Raw genomic sequence first — 22,336 nt, forward strand, 5'->3', positions numbered from 1 at the left:
TTTGGATTATACATCAGGTACACTCGGTGAACATGCACTTGCGTCTGTGCACCCAATGAACATGGAGAACGTTTTCAGCATTGTTTCACTTGTTTAGGTTTAAACTATATGTTTGTTTAAAAACGTAAAAGAAAACATATCAGTGAGCACTACGTTTTTGCATCGGGGTACGTAAACCACATACTTCGTATGGGAAATGAACTGATGTTTTTAGTGAATGCTAGATTTAGAATCTAAAATTGATCTGGATTCTGGACCCAACCTGGGTTTTCTTTTTGGTATAAAACTATAAATGCTCCATGTACATTTACGTGACTTGCAATAAACACCCCCATAATGTTAGCTAGATTTTGGATGCTTGTGTTTGCTGGATTCAGTTCATTCAAATCATTGAAAGGGAACTTTCTGTTATGGTTTCTGGTGGCGCGTGTATAACACGAGGTGAGCGTACGCAGTTCATGTACGGGCGTGTGTCGTATATGTTTTGGTGCGTGTATAACACGAGGTGAGCGTACGCGGTTCATGTACGGGCGTGTGTCGTATATGCTTTGGTGTGTGTTATACTCCTAACGGTCTGTGCATGGTGCACACGGTAAGAATGTACGACAATATGAGCGTACCTCCCTACATACGGAGTACTAAAGTAAAGATGGCACTGGAACGAAAAAAAAGCCCTGTATGGACACTGAAAAGGCATGAAGTCGTGGGCTGTGTGCTGGGCTCATGCCACTTTTTTTGGGAAAAGTATGACACGGCGTGGCACGACAAAGCATGTTAAGTTTGGCTTAGGCACGAGACCCGACCCTGCCCGATACGAGTGCACGTGTGTGGGGCCTGTGCTTGAGCCACCTTTTCAAAATGATGTCCTAGTTGGTTCAAAAAGGAGTTGAAGTCGTGGGCTGTAAGTTGGGCTCATGCCACATTTTTTTGGAAAAAGTATGATACGACCTGGTACAACGTACAAAGCACGCTAAATTGAGTGAAATTAGTCTTAGGCACGAGACTGAGCCCTACCCGACACGAGTGCACGTGTGCATGGCCCGTGCCTGGACCGCCTTTTCAAAATATTCGGCCCAACCTAGCCCGCCATTAAACAAGTGGGTATAACGTGGGTCAGACTCATTCAACCCGGCCTGACCCATGACCATCTTTATAACCAACCAAAGTCTATAACTTAAACTTCAATCTGGAGAATTTACGAAAGTAATTAATAATCAGATTCGACAGCTCAAAGGTTTAAAGCAAAAGTTGGTTCGAAATTAGTTGAAGTTGACTTTTATTGTTTATGTGCGAATTGAGCGTGATTTTAAATCAAAAGGATTAATAAATCCACTAATCTAGGATCTTGCTTTAATAATCTCAAGTCATAATTTTTTTTTTTTTTTTGGCTTTAAAAATCTCAAGTCATACATGTATACGCAAAGGATGTTTGGCTGAGAATGATGTAATGGTCCAATATTTTCCCAAACCAAAAGGTCTTGCTCGCACAAGGTGTACAATAAATTTATTGTACACCAAGATAACTCTGATTAATTTTATACATTATTAGTGATTTGGAAGAAATAAATTTTATTAAAATGAAAAAATTTATCACTAAAAAAAGACAACTTTTACATATATAACCTTAACCTTTAAGCATTTTTAGTTAACTTTACTCCTGTGTTACTGTGTACGATATTTATTGTACAACCCTTGTAAATAAGAATTTGTGAACAAAAAACAAAAACACGAATAAAAAAAACATTCATACCACACCATATCTATGAAATCAGATCAGAACAGGTGAAGAAAACCAACGCCTTAGTAATTATGTCCACATCATGATGTCAAATTCATAACAAGTCAGCAAGTGTAATTCCTTTTTTAGATTCTATACAACAGAAGAATGATTTTATTCCCAAATTCAATTGAAGATTGATTCTAATTTAAAGATTGGAGGGCCTAGTTCCTTTATTTCACACTTTACAAGGAAGGCATAATTGTTTCTAATCTTTCTATGCTGTTTTCTGTTGGTCCACATTTAAGACTCTAAACTAGACACTATAATTCACTATAAATGCTTGTGTTTCACTTTCTTAGGGTGCAAATTTATGTTTTCATTGCAATTTTGAGAATTACAACACCCCTAAAAATATTATTATTATTTCCCGAGTTGCATAAAATGAATTTTATTTCATTTTTACGGAGAATTAGGTAAACAATTTTCACTACTTAACGAAGAAAAAAAGTTAGGAGTACTTGTTACTAAAAATAATACTATAGATTTAGAAAATTGACAACCGTCTAATTACAATTGATGAATGTAACTAAATTGTCTTGTCGTTGAAAACTCATGGGCGGAACATGGGGGGTGGGCGGGAGCCTTGGCACGACGGCACCCCCCAAGTTCCAATATTTTTTTTTGAACTTTTGAAATGTTGAATATTTTTTTAAAAAAACAGGTAAAGTTTCTTCCTTGGTACCCCGTAAAATGCAAAAATAAGGTTTATGGTTCCGCGTTTATCATAAACCTTCATATCAATGACAATGACATCATAACACATATCAATGACATCAATACACAAAGAGTTAACAGAATGATTACATGATAATAAGTTTGTTTCTTTAATTAAGAATGTGTGTATATATATGATGTTTCCATGGAACATGCTTGCTTGTTGCTTCCATAATTTTGTAGGATGGTTAGAATTTAGAAATGAAGTTTCCTCCATGACCACCAAAATGGGCCGTAAAGCCCGCAATGATCCAATATGAAAAGGGCCCAAAAGAATGAAGAATTAGCACAACCAATCAAGCAATCACAAAATGACAAAGTAGCCCAAATGGGTCATTATCCAGGCCCAATACATTGAAGGCTTATATCCCTGGACCGCTCCACGATTCCAATGTTCAAATTTGTATCAATAAAGTATATATTTTGAAAATATATATTGAGACGAATCTAAGATTTCATCTCTATTATATAAATGAAAAGGTGAGGTTATTTTAGTAAATTTACTTTTGGGTGTTACCCCTGGATTACTAAAATACCTCACTCATTTATAGAATAGAGAATACAATGGCAACCCACCTGAAAAAGCCTAAAGAAACATTTTAATCAATCTAGCCCCTTAAATAAATTCTTACCATTTTAATTAATCTGTTTATATGCGTTTTATATTCGCACGCATCGCATTTATATTATACTTTTTACATGTTATTTCAGGTTTAAATGTAATAACACATATATGTTTGGATATTAAATAAATTCTTACCATTTTAATTAATCTGTTTATATGCGTTTTATATTCGCACGCATCGCATTTATATTATACTTTTTACATGTTATTTCAGGTTTAAATGTAATAACACATATATGTTTGGATATAGGGTTTGGGTAATGTTAATAGGGCTCTTATTGTGTAGGGTTCTTTTTAAAACATCTCGTTTATTGGACATGAATACATGATCAATATAAGGCCAAACTTATAACCCAATAATTTTGAAAACTAAAATAGTTATGAGATAAAGAATTATGTGGATAGCTTCGTATTCACTTGTATTCGCATACGACTCTTTTTGATAATTTTTTCTTGTTTGATTATTGACAGACCAACTATCGGCCTGCTATTACCCGCTTTGACCCGTCCATTATAAATCCGTTAAAATTGATCATTTCATTACCCGACCTGCGTTTGACCCACACTGACCCTGACCTGATCAATAACCAAGCCTAATTGCAACTAAACAACCAGAGGAAATATTTATGGTCCCACCACTCTAAAGCTTGTGGCACTGATAAGAATTGATCCCCAGCTATGTAACAAAATCCTGGCCACACGTTAATTTTGGTTACAATAACATTCATAAGCCCAAAAATAAATTTCAGAAAATTATCTCCCTTAAAAAAATGAGTTATCATTATCATACTAATTTCTCCCTAAAACCTCAAAATCCATGCAAAATAATACCTACAAAAAACCTACATAATTCTATATTAATCTCATCATATTCTTTATCACAATCCAAAGTTCATAAAACCAAAATATTATGTTCATCTTCTTCAACCAAAAAAGCCCAAGAAAATAACATTTTTTCTTCCCCAAATAAAGAATTAATAAGATCATCAAATTCTTATAGTGTTGAGTTTAAGACCAAAGAAGGTTGCAAGCTTGGAATTGCAAAATACCCAGATTTTGTTTATGATGCTGAAGGTGGGTTTGGAAGTGGAATTGGTAAACATGATTTAAATGGTAATATTTTGGTTGAGTTTGATGTTGGTAAGCTTTATATTCCACCATTAACAAGTGGTACAACTAAGTTTTTGGGTTTGCCTTTGCCTCCATTCTTGAGGATTGATATTGTTCCACTTATGTTCAAGGGAAGCATTGATGAAGAGTCCGGCAAGGTTAGCGATACTCTTTCCGTTTCGAAATAATGGTTACACTTTTTTTTTTTAACAGTTTACGAGACATTACTTTGACCATTAATATCTTTAGTTATTGTGTTGGTAAAAATAACAGTTTGATACTGTGTAATATTCTGAGGTTTATAGGAGTGACAATAGGCGGTCAAAGTTTAGTTACTTTAACTTTTTAAGGATTTTTTGGCTGCGTATGAATAATATAAGGAAAATACAAATTACAAATGAGGGGGATGAATATGAAACCTGTAACCTAACGTACATAGAACCCCAGTCTTAATACTAGGCCAAAACATTTTCAGTACTCCCTATGTATTTTTGTACTACCATTTCCGGCTGTATTTTATTAGAATTCACATATCTATTTTTAGTAACTTTTCTATCCCATTTTCGAATCACTTAATTCTTCAGTATATCCTTTATGGATCACCATTAAAATAAGCTCTTTCTCTACTTTGATTAAAATACTTCTCGCATCATCTTTTCTATTTGTTATTACTTCCTCTCCCTCACTTGCTTTAGTATTTTTTATTAGATTCAACTCTCCTTCCTTAATACGCATGTTGATCAACATGTGACTCCTAATAAAATGCGGAAGGAGTACTTTTAAAAAAAACATATGTTTTTTAAACTTTAGTTTTTATGCCTTATGATTACCTGTGAATTTGTCACATAATCAAGATGAAGGGAATATTTTTTTTTTCCCCCTGAAGTCTAACAAATGTTCTCTATTCATTATAGGTTGATCTTGAATTCAAGGCCAAATTCTGGTTTTCAATAGGGACAATTTACAAAGCACCACCATTATTGGTTTCTACAATTTTAACCTCTGAAGAATCACAAGGGAAATTGAGGAAAGGTAGAGGGCAAAGAATGGAAAAAGATGGTAACTGCAAACTTGTAGGAGTTGCAACAGTTGAACCAATTGATGATCTTTTCATGAACACCTTCCTAGGCCTTCCCACTGAATGCCTCGCCGTTATGAATGCCACAATCTCTGTATAAATACAATGAACATGTAGTCATGTATGACTGAATAGCCATTTTTTTGAACATATTTTTGTTTATGTACTACGTGTAGACATCGAAATTTTGTAAATTTGTGGTGTTAATTATATCTCAATAAAAAAGATAATATTTTAAAGATTTAGGGAATTTAAATCTAGTAGCATTCTCAACTTTCCTATATAATGAAGTTCTAACATTAGGGTTTCGTCGGGCTCAGATGGATAAGTCATAAAGACCCCATCACCTCCCTACTATCATATCGTAGGTATGCAGTACTGGAATAAGACGACCTGACTCAGTATTACAAACCCTAGAAGAGAAGAATCAAGAGAGTTACGAGAATTATAATCCAAAAAACATCAATAAAATTATGCATGTATTCCATATTCTTTTTCCTCGTTAAATTTATTTTGCAGGTTTGAATTTTTATGGTTTACACTACGTATTTTGTACTGCATCCGTTCCTAAATGATATTTACGCGTACTATTTGTACGGTAATTAAGAAATTTTGATGAACGTATGATGGTGGGGTTAACAAGTGGAAAAATTAGTGGCTATAAAGTGGATGAAAATTAGTAACCATTAAAGTAATGTGAGTGCGTAAAGTTATGCTCCCATAACAAAATATCACTACTTGTATGTTATGGTGGTCCAAATAAGGGTGTAAATGCAAAATTTGTAAGGCAAAGTATAAAAAACTTTCAAGAACGAACGAAAGAAAACGTAAAGAACTTTCAGGAACAGAGGTAGTATATAAAACTCATTGTCATATGAGCTCGCCTTCTGATAGGAAATAACTAGTGCCATCGTTGTATATCCTACGTGGTAGCAAATGATTCTTTCACGGAAGAATTTCACTTCTTCCACGGAAATCAGCATTTCTCAAAATTGATTACCATGGAAGAAGAGTTTTGTTATAATTGCGTGTAATACAATATGAAGGATAAAACAATAACCTGTTACCTCATATACCGTGTACAGAATATATATTCTTTACACTTGAGCACCAAAATCACAACACCAAATTACAAACTTGTACATGAAAAAAGAGAGAAGAAAGAGCATCGTACTTCAAGCACGACCAAAGTTCATCTCCTTCATCCTTAAAATCTTCTGCAACCAGCAACCAAAAATGCAGTGTTCCAGACTTTTCGCTGTAAACCAAACCATTGTTTCTCAGACACAATTTATCAAAGACTAGTAGTGGTTACAACAATATTAAGGATTAAGACACTGAATGGCTGTAAACTGCATATTTCTCAATTCAGCTTTCTATACAAATCAGAAGGTGGGAAAGGGACTGGCAGCCAAATCAAGATCAAGGAAGATGAAGTTGAAGATAAAGGCTCCATTTGGTAGGGTGTAAAACGTTTTCCATATGGAAAATGATTTCCCCCTTTTCAATCATTTTACGTTGTTTGGTTGGGCAAGTGATGAAAAACAAATTTCCACAACTCCCCAAAGGTGAAAAACAATTTTCCATTTGAAAGGGAGGGAAACCACTTTTCCTCTTTCCTCCTTACCTCCCTCTCCTTTCTTCCCCTCAATCTTCACCATCTTCTCCCATTTTCTTTTGAGGAACCAAACAAAGGAAAACTAGTTTGGAATTGTGTTTTCCTTTGAAAAATATTTTTCATGGAAAACCATTTTACAATGAAAACGTTTTACACCAAGCCAAACGGAGCCGAAGTGAAGAAGAAGTTCCACTCAGATACAATTTTGATCTAGCAACAGTACAAATTCCACCATTGACAAGCACAACACAGCTCAAAGGGTGGATCCTGTTCCCACCTTTTGTGAAGGTCAATGCTGTCCCAGGGCCACATATATAAGGAATCTGGAAAGGTGAATTTAACACTAACAATGTGGAGTAGAAATACAGATAATGTAATCATATCCTTCACGGCCCGTTTGGTAGCCGGGCATAAATGGTGTCAACGGGAATAAATTTGCAAGGAAAATCAATATTCATTCATTCTATGGTAATGCTAGTTCACTAAAAATTATCTTTTTTTCTTTACAAATTTTCATTACCATTTGGGGAGTGGTATTAGGTGTGAATGCAAATTTATGAAGAAAAACACCAAGTTTTTAAACAAAATTTCATTACCATGGACATCATGATGTTCTTTTCTTGCCAAATAATACTAAGATTTATTTTCATCCCACCATTTATTACCGGCTACCAAACGAACCGTTAGGATACTTCAATTTAAAAAATGCAAATAGATCATTCCACGGCTATTTACATACTAGATCTTTTCGACGGGAACTTCATAAAAAGGTTGATCATTAAGATGGTGAAAATGTTTGTGTGAAAGAAACAGTTGCTTGATGCTGAGCTGTTTTCGTGCACAGGTCGAACTAAAGTTCAAATCAAAATTCTTGGTTCCATAGGGAGCAGCAACAACGCTATTCCTCTTCCCATAGACATGATACTTACAGCTAAGTTGAAGGAAACATTAACTAAGAGCATCTCCAATGGTTGTAGCTAGGGACTAGCTTGAAATTTATAAAAGTTTCAAGATAATAGCTAGACCATTGGAGTGAAAATAATAAATTAGCTTGGCCAAGCAAATTAGCTTGTTTAAGCAAACAAGCTAATTTGCTTGACAACTAGCTCCCAAAAATTGCCAAATAATTAAGTGACAAGTGGGACCAATATAAATAACAAGCTAATTGCTAGCCATTGGAGCACAAATTAGCTAGAAAATGAAATAGCTAGAAATCTTATGAGGCATAACAAGCTAATTGTCAAATTAGCTTGCCGTTGGAGATGCTCTTAGAGGCTTGGCAAAGATGAGAGGTGCAAGTTGGTTGGTGTGGCTACGGTTGATCCTATTGATGACAATTACATAAATATAACTCTTGGCCTGCCTTCTGAATGCCTTGCCAGTTTGAAACCTATTATATCATTTTTCTAGTTTTGACTCATGATAAACCCAAAAGTAAGACTGCAAATAATTTTCATTGTTCCAGGTAAGAAATTAGAAGTTTATCAAAAAAAAAAAGGTAAGAAATTAGAACAAGAACGAGAACTAAAGCAAAGTGCTGTTGCTTACCCTATCTAATAGCAATTGGAATCAACGGCCAGTTGTAACTATTGTTTGACATCTTTTCATAGTTCTTTATCTTGTAATCATTGTAATTGCGGTATCCATTTAAAAAAGAAGCATATCTGCATAAAAAAGTTTCAAAAAAGAAATTCCGTAACTATGTAAATTGGATCAATAAAGGGGGGAAATTTACTAGAAACTAACATTACCTCCTCCAGCAGTGATTTATAACAGAAAATGACAGCACTGATGACAATATCTTGGAACCGAAAATTTACTCAAACGCAAGCCTCTGGGTCCCTACTAATGAAGCATATTGGCCATTTTGTGACACCAATTCATAGTGTGTCCCAAGCTCTGCAATCCTCCCATCAGAACAGACTGCAATTTGATGGGCATTCTGGACTGTGCTTAACCGGTGAGCTATTACCAATGTTGTTCTTCCTTTCATAAGATGATTCAAAGCATCCTGGACCAAACGCTCACTAACTGCGTCCAACGCACTTGTGGCCTGCATGAATTTTATTATGGTCAAATACGCAAATATATCAGAAAATTTATATCAGCACCAAGGGAAGAACCTTTCCTTGAGAATAAATAACTTTCATTTCCCTTGCTTTTCTTAAAAAAGAACTTCTGACCACCATAATGGCATGACGTATCAGAAGCAAAGATATTTTACAGTGTCCATGGTACAAAAAAAAAATATTGCAATATACAGAAAACAAAGGCTGCATTATTTTCATCTTTCTTAGTTTCTACAAAAATAATACGAGACCCAATAACATAAAAAGTTGAGAAATTAATAATGAATCAGTTATAATCAAGAGACAAGTAGTATTGTCTATTGACTTCATTGTTTAGCACAATCCACATGTTCCCTTCCGCGGAGTACTTGGATGTATTGAGCTGCAGGGAAGGGGAGGTTATAAGAGAGGAGAAAGGACTTCTCTAAGAGAGCAAAGATTGGTAACTACATGGTGGCTATTACTCTAATTTAGTGACACCAAGTGTCAACTAAGAGGGTGAAGTCAAAAACTAACATATCACCAGCAGTCCAACACAGCACAGGAGAGGCAATAGAAGCATAAATAACTGATAATTACCTCATCTAAAATCAAAATAGGAGCATTTTTTAGAAGTGCTCGAGCAATAGCGACTCTCTGCAGAGAAAGTTCACAAATCAGCTTGAACATCCTTTATGTCCTTCACAGAATTCAATGCAACATCAAAACATGTTTACCTGCCTTTGTCCCCCACTTAGTAGACCTCCACGCTCTCCTACTAAAGTGTCATAACCCTTGAACCATACAAAAATTAGCAAGGGTAGTATCATTATGAATAAATTTTCCTGTTTCAAAGGAGCCAATACAAACCTGTGGAAGTGATATGATAAATTCATGAGCATTAGCGGCTTTTGCTGCTTTTACTATATCGTCCTTAGATACATTAGCATCAGGTAGACCATATGCAATGTTCTCTGCAACAGATACGGAGAAGAGTACTGGATCCTGCACAAGGTTAGTCAGTATATGTTTCTGAAAAGACAACAATCATGACACTGACAATTTGGGTTTGTGGTGTGCCCAGATTAAAGGTATACTCAACCAAGCAAAAAAAATAACTATTCAGCACTGCTCATTTGTTGCAGGATGTAAGTTGTGTAACCTCAAAGAATAATCTTGTTAAAGCCAAATGGTGAATATTACGAATATCTAAATAATTTTCCCCGGACTCAAGTTGCTAGCTTTGAATACTGTTAGATGTTTGATCACTGATTAGCTGATTTTTTTATCTCATACAAACTTCACTAATGAAGCATATTTATCTATGACTGGAAATCTGACATGCCATCGAGCAGAATGGATGCAAACTCGCTAATCATTCTAGCTTCAATATGGAAAACAGAGCAAGTGATTGACCTGGTCTGAGGATGGCTTTACTCTGTGCCTGAATATTTAAAAAGGTTTATCACATGTTACCAGCCTGACAGTTTACCAGAGTGTAGACTAGTTAGACCAGTTCAATCATATAGCTTCTCCAAATGTTTAAATGAAGTCAATGAACTAGCAAAAGTCCAGCTCAGAAATCTGAACAGCTGGCTCAATCCAGCTTTTAGAAAATAATAATTCAAGCTACAGGAATCCATCTGATAGAAGAGTCGTATTTACACCAAAGTACACCGAGTTCAGTGAGTTAGTAATTTCAGATTAGGTGCACTTCAGGTTCCAGTTAGCAAAGGATCAATCCTCAGAACAACTTTAGGGTTTACGCACTTTGTACTTTGGCACTATCCACACACTCCTCTTTGACCATTTTTTGTGGTTTATGTGTAGGGAAAATGTAGTCATGTGGAATCTAGTGATTTGTCTCGTTTTATACTTCTAATTAGCAACTTTTTATATTTTTTGCTTATTTCGAATTAAAGATATGGATGGTAAAAGTCGTGCAGAAGCGTAAAAGTCAAACTGAGTAAACTATAAAAAACAGAGAGTACAGGTTTGGCTGATTGATTTGAACCTAGCCTGACCAAACCCCACCAATACCAGACCCTTAGCGGGTGAACTTGGGTTTCCAGTCTGGTGTTTGGAAGGCATAGTTCTAGCTTCACCTCATGCCACATACAGCTTCAAACGCCCCCCCCCCCCCCCCCCCCCAAAAAAAAAAAAAAAAGCTAAAGTTAAAGAACTAAAATGTTCAATTGCTGAAAACATACTTGATTCACTATTGAGACAACTTGAGCCCACTCACTTTTATCAAATGTCCTAACATCTTCTCCAGCCGCAGTTATGCGTCCGCTGGTTGGCTGCAAAATATGTTAACAGGGTTTGGCCATGTTATAAAGCAGTAAGGAACGACAGCTTACAATAACAGAGAGAGAAAAAGCATGGATGATGCAGAAAACACTAAACCTCATAAAACCGTGCCAGCAATTGCACAATAGTGCTCTTTCCTGCACCACTTGAGCCCACAAGGGCAGTAATAGTTCCACCCTTTAATGTAAGGTTAAGACCATTAAGGACCTCAACATCAGGCCTCAAGGGATAAGAAAAGTGGACATCTGCAGTGATGTAGATTCCAAAGTTAGGCTAGTAACTGGTATTTAACAGAATATTTTCTAGTAGAAGTAACTGACAGAAAACATTTTCCAACAAATCTAAAAAGGTAAAAATGGGCATTTTCAAGTTGGCTTCACAATGAACTCAATCAAATGTCTCTCACTACTAACCCGTCATCTAATTCTTACAAGTTGCGAAGAAGTAGGTCAGTCAACCAAACACGATCTTTAAATTAAGGTTACGCACACATGATCTTTCCTTCACATCATCATAGACACGAGCCTTTTTGAGGCAATGGGGTATAATATTGATAGAAGCAACAAAGAAGAAAAAATTACCTATTTGAAGTTGCTAAATGTGAATGTACCTTAGATACCACTAAAAATTTTCAGGACTCGAAAATAACCACCAGATCAACCAACAACTAGAGCTCAGAAGGTTCTCTAAAAAAATAAAGCCCCAGACATGACAGGAATTGTTGTTTACCAGAAAAAATATAATGCTCTGTATCAGTAAGGAAGTCTCATCAAAGTCAATTTTTTACGGATTTTTCATGAAATGCCCCCGAGGTTTGCTTTAATGCACCAAATACCCCTAAACTTTTCAGAATGCACCAAATACCCCCGAAGTTTTAAAAAATAACACAAAATGCCCTTAATGAGCATTTTCCGTCCATTCCGTTAAGTATCCGTTAATATTTTTTATTTTTTTTGTTTTCCTTTTTTTTCTTTCTCTTTCCGTTTCTTTGTTCTGTCTCCTTCTTCTTCCTTCTTCCTTCTTCCCAGGGAGTCTGCAAACCAATCCTCCAAACTTCATCATCTCTGCTCCTTTCTCTCTCCCTCTGCTAGTCCTCCAAATCCATCATCTTTGCTCTTTTCTCTCTCCTCCTTCCAAATCTGTGAACTCCATCGCCACCCACAACCACCGAGGAACCCTTCATCTTCTCTTCTCCTTTTCTTTCTTAAATCCAGAAAATCAACCTTTACATCCCAGAAAAATCAGCAAAAAATCAACGATTATATCACCAAAAACATTTGCAACAAGATCTCAAAAAAAACCCTCTAATTCAAAGCTAAACCCCGAAAAAATCGTAGCAATCTCGTCCACGGATTCTAGGCGTTTGTGGTGGTTCTGGGAGCCATTTGGGTCTCCTCACCATAGTCTTTCTCTCTCTCCAAATTTGATTTATTTTGATGGTTTTGATGCTTTGTGATTTATCTGGATTTTCAATTTGTTTGCGGTTTGCAACAATTTAGATTTTCTTGCAATAATTTGGGTTTGAAATAATCTGGGTTTGCAATAGATTGTAGAGATGATGGTGGTGGTGGAAGAAGAAAAAGACTGATTTTGGTTGGTTTTAATGGTTGGGTTTTGTGATGATAATGATGGTGAAGAACATGAGAGAGAAATTGGGCGAGAATGAGAAGGAAAAAGGGCGGGGTAAAATGACGTGGTGAAGACGAATTTGCAGAACCAAGCACCACCATCAAAGCAATATCTGAATTTGCAGGAAGTTTTTTGGGAGATGATGGTGGCGTGGTGAAGACGAATGAAGAAGCAAGCAACTTCATATTTTTGGGTCAATTTGTTTTTGTTTTTTTTGTTTTTTTAATAGTTAATTAGATTTTTAGGGGCTTAATTTTTTTAGATAATAGTTACTTAATTTTTTAGGGGTTTAATTGATTTAATTAGGTGCTAATATTAGGATTAGTAGAGAAAATTGTTGAGGAAGGGTAAAAAAGTAAATTCACGCTAACGGATACTTAACGGAATGGACGGAAAATGCTCATTAAGGGCATTTTGTGTTATTTTTTAAAACCTCGGGGGTATTTGGTGCATTCTGAAAAGTTTAGGGGTATTTGGTGCATTAAAGCAAACCTCGGGGGTATTTCATGAAAAATCCGAATTTTTTATGACCTTCTACATGAATCTTTTAGTACTTAGCAGGTTCAACAATGTAAGCATCGTAGCATATACTCCGTACTACTCAGTTTTTTTTCGTCTGTTCAACAACATAGTCAGAAAGGCATTCCTTTTGTCTAAAACCTTGTCTGGGAAATTGTTGGAGTATTACTGCTGTATTGTTGAAAAACAAGCCAGATGTTGATACAACTTCAGAATCAGACTAATTTTCAGTTGGAGTTTGAGAGCGACCCAACAACTATAGTTCTCTAGATCAATAAGCAATAAAGACCTTGAACATACTGAAGAACATTTCAGTCAGAGTGATTTTGTCTTGAATAGGTTAAGAAATAATATGTTTCTCATACTTGAATGATAAACAAGGTCGTCGATTGCTTAGCTGAGAGGAATTGACAGAGAAATTTTGGATGAGGAGCTGTAAACTGTAATCTCTACTTTATCCATTTCAAGTTTAGGACTGGACGCAATGACATGTTGCTTATGGAGCTATGGCCACAAGTAGACTCCTTTAAGTTTAATTTTTGCTGTTCTTTTTTCTCTCTTTTTTCAATTTCGGAAAATGATATACACAACCATTTTTAGGACTGCGCATAAGGAGATAAAAGGTAGAAATTTTAACCATAAACAAGTACTAAACACGTGGATTGAAGTGTGTGTGTGTGTGTGTGTGTGTGTGTGTGTGTGTGTGTGTGTGTGTGTGTGTGTGTGCATGTTAATCAGGTCAACCAGCAAAATGCTGATTCACACCATAGCATCAACATCACACAAATACACAAGCATAAAATTCCACATTTGGATTACCTTCAAGACAAATATCACCAGACGCGGCTATGTTATACAAGTTGCTTGAAGTGCCCAAGGCTGACATGTAACGCCCGTGATTAGACTGCTGCTTCTCATCAAATCCATTGACAGTAAACAATTGAAACTTTTCATCCTGAACATCTTTTGGTTGAATCTGTCTTTCTAAACCATAAGCAAGAGCTTCATCAATTTCTGACCCTGAGAGGATCGAATTAATCCTCTCAACAGCAGCAAAAGCCCCACGTAGATCTCCCAGTGTATAAACCAGGCCTTGAACCTGCATTGTGTATCATAAAAGGTGGGTTTATATGGAACACTGATATAGAAGTCGAATACCAATTCAGTTATTCACCAGAAGCGGGAACTTACACCAAACGTCAGAGTAAAGGTATATCCAATGAAAGAAACCACAGTTCCGACCGAGAGTTCACCCTGTACATCCATTAAAACATATGACTGATATAAGAAGACCTATTTAAGCAGGCTCGTAGAGCTCGCCTTAATGGTTATGGTACTGAAGTTAGATATCATCTACAAATGACAACAAGCAACACTGTAATCAAAAGAAAAAAAAGCTGCTGACACAAGTTGAGGAAAAGAAAATATGCTCTGGACAATTAATGGCTTAATGCCCTGGCATAAATTGCACTCCTGTTTGAACATGAATTTCACACTTCTAAACCACTGCGGCACTCTCAATCCCACTTCTCCGTCAAATTACTCACCTTTTGCTTCTGAAAGCTGCATATGTTTTCCCACATTCAATTCATATTTTACACATAAAATTCTCATCCCATCAACCTCTAAATGCTATTCTTAAAAATCACTCTATCAGTCAAACACTCAAAAATGCACAATAGAGAGGAGAAGAATACAACTTTAGGATAAGTACGTCTATGTTTCCTAGGTACGGACTACATCCCATTCTAACCAAGAAGAAAATGGCATGCATGATCCTGCTTAATTCAGAACTCACATGTGAACAACATTTATGACAGTATTCAATGACTCTCTAGTCTACCCTACAGAGCGGAAAGGAAAGACCGAAGGACTGCCTCCTTTTCCAAGGAATTAATTCAACAAGGAGATTAGACCAAACAGTATGATACATTAGACCAACAATGTGGTATGGGGCACAATTTTAGTAAATATTTACAAGAACTGAAGTGTGAAAGTTTTACAAGAGCAAAGAGAAATACAGATACTTGGGATAATGTAATACACAGAGGGCGGGAAATTAAACTAGGTGACCCACATAGAATGTGTCAGGGGCTTCAGTCAAATAAGAGAAGAAGCTGAGATTTAATAAGATGTTAAACTTAAAAACAAGCAATCAGAAATTTGTAGAGAAGAGAAAGGCTACAGAAGAAATTAATAGGACATTAGGGCTCTACCGTGTCATTAGACAATTACATTGAACATCAATCATCAAAAGTGTCCTTTAAACTATTAATCTTTTTAGTCCACTAAAATAAATGAACAGAGGGGGGAGGGGGGGAGGTTACCACATATGAATCAACAATTCAGATCTTTTTGTCACCATTGTTGGAAATTGTTGTCTCTTTCAGTCATTTTCATTTTTATTAACATTCTAATTTATCTCTTTTCTTTGACCTTTCGTCACAGAAGCTGTAAATAAAAATTGTCTGTTTTACGACTTTTACCCATCCAATACTTAAGAAGTTCTTGCAGATTTTTTTTTTAAAAAGGGCTAATTAAACCACTAGTGACTGATAAATCCTCACCGCTTTAACTTTGTTTCCTCCGAGGATATACAAGGCCAGTAAAGATACATAAACTGCAACTCGGGTCACTGATTCGTTAATGGATTTGTAAGTCCCCAGCTTAATCCCGCTAGCCTTATATGCGAGAATCTGCCATATCAAACAGTAAGCATATCAACAAACGAAAAGCACAAAATCCAACACAAGTGCTTCTGGCAGTAATCTAACTAATAAACATAAGACAGGATTCACAAAACGTCAGATAAATGCAGATTACAGACTAACGGACATGACAGCCATAATACCTGGTTACCAAATGCTGACATTTGGCGCTTTTCCCCGCCAAAAGATCTCACCTGAGGTATTATATATAGTGTTCAGTACAGGATACATCAGGGGTGGACCTCAGGACCCATAACCCAGAAACAAAAGTTATAACTTCTGCTTCTGCATTTCACCCTTAAAAGAGCTACTAATAATGTTTAAATGCTATATTGAACAAATACAACTCACTGGAACTCACAGTGCGAATGGCAGAAATTGTTTCTGTCACGGAATCAGACATTGATGACTGCGCCAATCCATGAGCTTTAAAGATAGGCATAGTTGATCGCTTGTACACAGCTGTGAACAGCAAGCCAGATTATAGAAACAAATTATGTAGGAAATGATAAATGGAAACCATCATATGAGCAAGACTCTTCATCAGGACTTGCATGATGATGACATTCTGTTAACACTTGAAAATAACGAATTGCCATATGAAAATGAGATAATAAACCAAACAAAAGATGAAAGAAATTATCTTTACCTACTAAAATGGAGACAACAAGCATCAGAAAACCCAAAATTGGTGCGAGTTGTGGTGAAAGAATGAACAGGATGCACATAGTTCCAACAATCTGAAAGCATAAAATATGCAGATAAGTCTTAGATGGGCATTAAGATAAAAGGATCAACGGAGAAAACTGCACGAACATGTAAGAATGTGACCAAAAGTAACACAGAATGTGAGTCAAATTTCCCTATATGAGTGACAATATGCAGTTGACTATTTTATGACACAAACAATAAAGATAGCCTTCAACTAAACATATTTTACTGATTATAGTTAGATCTTTCTTATTTTTTTTCTCTGATGAAAGGAAGGGGTTGAGGGTAGCTCAGTAATTTTTAAAGCTAGCTACGATACTACACCTTAAGCATAAAGTTCACTCCTGTTTAATTAGAGTAGCTTGCCTCGGAGAGAGCTCTGAATCCCCTGTCCCTTGAAACATTTTCACTGACAATGTCTTTAACAGACCCCAAATCAGAGGTCAACAATCCAGTCAGTTCCCCAACCTGCAAAATTCAGAAACCACAAATGTTGAAACTTAAACGAAAAAATAACCATATTCCAATAGAACGACTTATGCAGCGAAGGGTTAAAAAGGAAACAAATCTAATGTCCATGAAACATGAATGGATTGTTGGAAAAACATGATAAACTCCAACCACCACAACACCATATGCCATACGCAATGAGCAATCTGATTCAAAGTCCATCACTAAAATCTCATGACATAATGAGAAACTTCAAGAAGCATTGGCAGCAAATATAAAACCCATATGATTCGGAATATCAAAATGAAAGATAATTGGCCTAAGATCGATGTGCTATATAATATTATTTTAATGGAGAAAGGAACATATATGTCAGTAATACTCAAATGCACCCCTTGTGCTCTAACTATCAGAGTATGACCTCACCACAAGGTCAAAGCATCACAGTTCACAAGTGAAGAAACACTCATGCTGGAATGGACCTCATTTACGAGAATAAAATGAATCCAGCACAAAACTATGATGCCTCAACAACGGTGAAAAATGGCAGGAGTAAAAATAAATTACTATGTACTAATATTACTTACAATGTTGCCATACGGCGTTTAAGAAATGTACTGGGAACACACAAGAATGGGGGGGGGGGAGTATAAGCAGGTAACAGAAAAAGAAAGGCAGTCTTTAAGAAACTGAGGAAGTAGTTGATTCCAAAATTCCAACAAGGAAGATAAATTCAAATAAAAGAGGGGGACAATCATCAACTCTTCCTCCCTGTCGAAAATCGTCAGTATTATACCAAAGTGCCACCTAAGAAAATGACAACAATGATGGTTGATGAATGCTACCTATGACATGTTGAATGCTAATGTTTTGGGGGTAATGAGAAACTAAAGCAATTAGAAGTTCTTAATTTCATAATTCAGCTTCAATCTAAAGAATCTTTTAAATTTTCATTATCTTAAAGTGATACATATACAAGAAATCTACAAAGAACAAGAATTAAGACAGCAATAACGTCAAATATGCCATTTAATCCGTATGAGAAAAAGAACAAAAGTAATTATCTCCCATAGCCGTCGAAGATATTGCTTGCAGTGTGCAGTTCTATATACTGACAAGAATATGAAAATCACACAGTACCTTGTAGCGGTCAAAAAACTCCACCTGCATGGAACAAATGTAAAAGAAACAAAGTTATAATAATGCTATTAATGAGATTAAAAATACTACACATTGTCTTATAAAATGTCACAAAATTATAGAGCAGCAAAGATCTTGAAATATTAATTTCAAAACAGAAACTGCTCTAAAATCATGAAATGTGAATTACCGAGGTATTTACTATCATAAGAAGTGCTACTGCAAATATGCAACAATGCTATAGGACTGCTTTTTCAGGCACATAAGTACATAACACAGACATTTTGGTGAAAAGACTAGAAAAGTCCTGCAAATATATATGATCTTGCGAAGAACTCCCTTCATTTCACAAAAAACATTTACAGTTCACTTTTCACAAAAACCAACAAAATTCTTGTAAGAAGTAATGTAGTGAACTCTGTAACAAAATAATAATAAAGTATTGGAACGTTGTAAAAGAATAATGAAATAATGTATAATAGTGGAATGTCGTAAAGGGTAAGTGGGAAAAAATGGAGAAAGAAGTAAAAAAAATAATGTGAGGCATATACCATGTATGTCTAAAAATAGAAAAAATGTGAGTGTTACTATATTTTTGAAGCGGCTAAAGTAGTAAGTGTAACTATTTTTGTGAAACGAAGGGTAGACAGCATTGTTGGGTCATTTTCCAATAGAGTGCTCAAAACTCAAGATAACCTAAGGATTAACTACTCGTACAACTAGAACATAAACAACATATCACCAAAACTTTTGCCCGGTGAGCAGTAAGTCGTGAAATCTTCAGTGTAAACCCCTACCTCTTTATTTCGTGTCTGCATTTTTAGTTTTTTACTCACCACATGTTATATCAGTATACTTCTCAATTGTAAAATATAGTCACATGCAAAATTACACATAAGTTGATACGACTACCTTACTTCATTGGGGATCTCAAGTAGGCATAAAGTCATTAACATAAGTTGATGCATCATGCTCAATAATCCAAAAAATGCTTTAATACTCTTTTGTCAACAATATATTAGTTTTTCGTTACCCCTATCATTTGATTTACTTGTCCTATATGTACAGCTGACATAACAGAATTGGAGAAAACATGCAGAGGTTGCCTCATATCCACTGTTTAATTATTTTCAACATCTAGAATGGCATAAACAAGGATGTGGTTGTGCCTGAAGAAACAGACTTGAATACTGGATAAATTCAATGACCTAGAATACGCAATGCTACCTTTTGAATTAGCATCCTCCGGAAAATCCGAGCTCTTAAAACAGACATAACCTTCTCCCAAATTTTGTTCATGTTTATGACAAATATCACAGTAAAAATTGGCTCTAACGCGTATACAACTGCAATTCTGCTCATTATTTTCCACAACGGCTCGGGTGTCGTTCCAGAAAGTACTTCAAAAAATCTCCCTGCACAAAACCAAGTACCAACATATAGAAACACATAAGGGTCTACATAAAAAGAAAGTGATGCAAACAAAGTCTAAATCAAGAATTGTCTCCTTATTAATGTGCACCATATCATGGGCCAAAAGAGCAAAGACAAAATGAAGCAACCTCGATAAATTTCATATATAATTCATCAGTATATCGCGAAAACCTGGAATTTCCAAACTAACCCCACATCTTAATTACCACAATGATGGACATTATGTAAATAAATTTCGATTTTGCATTTGTTCGAGATGATGTCATTTATTCATCCCTGTGCGAGAGTACAAGTATAGCCGAGCTCCGAGGCTCCGGCAAAGAGAAGCTAACGACGACTACCGGAGCTTAAGAGTTCTCCTATCTCAATAATATTCATGCATTACCTTCTCCGGTGATCAGCTACATTTTGATTAACATTATTCGATGAATTTGTGTTTGATTCATATAGCTTTTACTAGATTCACTCCACTATTTCGATTTTCGATTACAAAAAATCATCAACAAAATCGAAACCCCTAAATTATCATTCATCTATGCAGCAACTACCAATTTATCCATAATTAACTTCAAAAAACTCACAAAATACCAAATTAATTAACAAATTGATGAATGAATTGAAGGATTATACCTGAAAAAAGAGGCATGGAAAGAGTACAGGTAGTACCCCCAACAAGAGCAGAAACGCAAAGAGCAAGCCGCCATTTTTGGTCCACCAACAAACTCCATAAAGTTCCCCAACTAATCGCATCCTCTGGTTTAACTTTCTCTCTCCCAGAACCCTCGATTTTCGGGTCCGGGTCGGAAACCGAGTAATCTGAAGCAGGTCCAGTTACATATGCTGCGAGCGCCCAATTCGGCTTCGGGTTTGAGAATCGGATCCTGGTGGTCCGGCGGAGGAGGTGAGCTGAAGAGAGAGAAAATGGCGGGAAGTGACGTGATTGGATATGGGGGTGAGAGAATCGGAAGTGAGTGCGTGTGAGAGTTGGAGAGGAGAGAGAAATTGCCGCCATTAGTGAACGGTGATAACTCTCAGTGTTTTCGAAACGATACGTATCATGTACTCCGTAAAGGTAAAGATGGTTGTGGGTCGGTTCGGGCTCGGGCCGAGGGCCTAATCGGCTCGGGCCCATGCAGGCCACGTTGCATCGTGCTGGATCGGGTTGAAATGTTTAAAACAAAGCCCGGATCCGGTCCAAATACACGGGCTTGACCAAGGCTAATTTTACTAAATGTAGCGTGATTTGTCGGGTTAAGTCGTGTTGTGTCTTATCGTACTTTTTCAAAAAATTAGGCTCAGGCCCGACCCATGACTTCACCGTGTTTTTCTCGTGCTCGGGTCGGGTCGGACTTTTTTGTGTCGGGCTTCGGGTCGGCCCCGCCCACGGCCATCTTTATGTAAAGGTACTTATTGGGTCATCTTAGGCTCTGTTTTATTGAACTTAATATTTTGACTGAACTTATATTATTTGAACATATTTTATCTGAAATAAACATATTTTGTCTGAAATAAATTTATTTGGGTGTGAAAGTATCTGGGAAAAAACTTATTTTTGTTGTACTTATATTGTCTAAACTTAATTGAACTTATATGGACTTAACTGAACTTTTTATCAACTTTATCAATTTTTCGATTAACATGTGGTACCTTTGAAGGTTGCATGTGTATTTATGTTTTCGATAATACTCCTTAGTTGCATGTGTATTTATGTTTTCGATAATACTCCTTAGTTGCACGTGTATTTATGTTTCCCAGATTTATTAGGTTGGTTATTTGTTTGATCTGATCTTGTTGTTTAATTTTTCATTGTCGATTTGTTTGTCTGATTGATGAAATTTGTCAATCGAAACTAAAAATACACTATATTAGAATTTTCGTCCATCGATCATGTCCTTTGACCATAATGAAGATTCATTGCTGAAGTCATTTATAAGTTTATAATATGTAGATTTCAAAGGCGTTGATACTCAAGTTCATCTGCCATGTGATCATCTCTCTCTTCAAAAGAGCCTTAGTACTCCATGCTTTTACGTACAATAATAAAATAAAAACGTAGTATTAATTAATGATAAGTATTTTTATTTACCAAATTGAATAATATGTTATTCTTACTGTTGAGAAACTCCCTACTAAAATCGCATAACTTTAAGGATAGATGAAATTACCCCTTATAGTTTATGAAAAATTGATTCTAAAAATACAACATTTAAGCGATCTGCTTAAAAAGGGCTGACTTTATGTTTATCTAAGAATAACACAACCTTTTTCGGACCTATCTTCTTTTAAAAAGGCTCCCATCTATAATAACTTGTAATATGCTACAGTATTTTTTAATCTTCTTGTTAATTATATAAAGAAAAAATATTTAATTTGTGATATTGGTTTTCATATTACTTATTATAGCAAGTCATTTGTGAGGGGAGCCCTTTAAAAAAACACAACTCTAAAAGGTTGTGTTATTC

The 22,336-nt window shown here is 35.8% G+C and overlaps 2 protein-coding genes across 3 annotated transcripts; one reads left to right on the forward strand and one right to left on the reverse strand.

Annotated features, from left to right (window-relative positions):
* Nucleotides 1-3,839: 3,839 nt before the first annotated feature.
* Nucleotides 3,840-5,548, forward strand: LOC110782289 (uncharacterized). Its single transcript, XM_021986407.2, has 2 exons — nucleotides 3,840-4,387; nucleotides 5,144-5,548. Exons 1-2 carry the CDS (start codon nucleotides 3,890-3,892, stop codon nucleotides 5,405-5,407), a joined length of 762 nt encoding a protein of 253 aa, XP_021842099.1. The 5' UTR covers nucleotides 3,840-3,889; the 3' UTR covers nucleotides 5,408-5,548.
* Nucleotides 5,549-6,355: 807 nt separating this feature from the next.
* Nucleotides 6,356-20,923, reverse strand: LOC110782458 (ABC transporter B family member 28). 2 transcript variants are annotated; one of them, XM_021986614.2, is made up of 18 exons: nucleotides 20,505-20,922; nucleotides 19,668-19,855; nucleotides 18,441-18,464; nucleotides 17,217-17,318; nucleotides 16,789-16,879; nucleotides 16,501-16,601; nucleotides 16,283-16,333; nucleotides 15,999-16,127; nucleotides 14,623-14,685; nucleotides 14,251-14,530; nucleotides 11,380-11,528; nucleotides 11,184-11,273; nucleotides 9,844-9,978; nucleotides 9,711-9,767; nucleotides 9,574-9,630; nucleotides 8,677-8,978; nucleotides 8,474-8,589; nucleotides 6,356-6,565 (listed from the first exon to the last, which is right to left on the reverse strand). In XM_021986614.2, the coding sequence occupies exons 1-16, from the start codon at nucleotides 20,884-20,886 to the stop codon at nucleotides 8,742-8,744; spliced, it is 2,136 nt and encodes a 711-aa protein (XP_021842306.1). In that variant the 5' UTR covers nucleotides 20,887-20,922; the 3' UTR covers nucleotides 6,356-6,565; nucleotides 8,474-8,589; nucleotides 8,677-8,741. The 2 variants fall into 2 exon arrangements, with proteins under 2 accessions (XP_021842306.1, XP_021842307.1); XM_021986615.2 differs by lacking the exons at nucleotides 6,356-6,565; nucleotides 8,474-8,589 and having other exon boundaries at nucleotides 8,840-8,978; nucleotides 9,715-9,767; nucleotides 20,505-20,923.
* Between the last annotated feature and the right edge of the window lie 1,413 nt (nucleotides 20,924-22,336).

The sequence above is a fragment of the Spinacia oleracea genome, chromosome 3 (genome assembly GCF_020520425.1).
Source record: "Spinacia oleracea cultivar Varoflay chromosome 3, BTI_SOV_V1, whole genome shotgun sequence".
Taxonomy (NCBI): domain Eukaryota; kingdom Viridiplantae; phylum Streptophyta; class Magnoliopsida; order Caryophyllales; family Amaranthaceae; genus Spinacia; species Spinacia oleracea.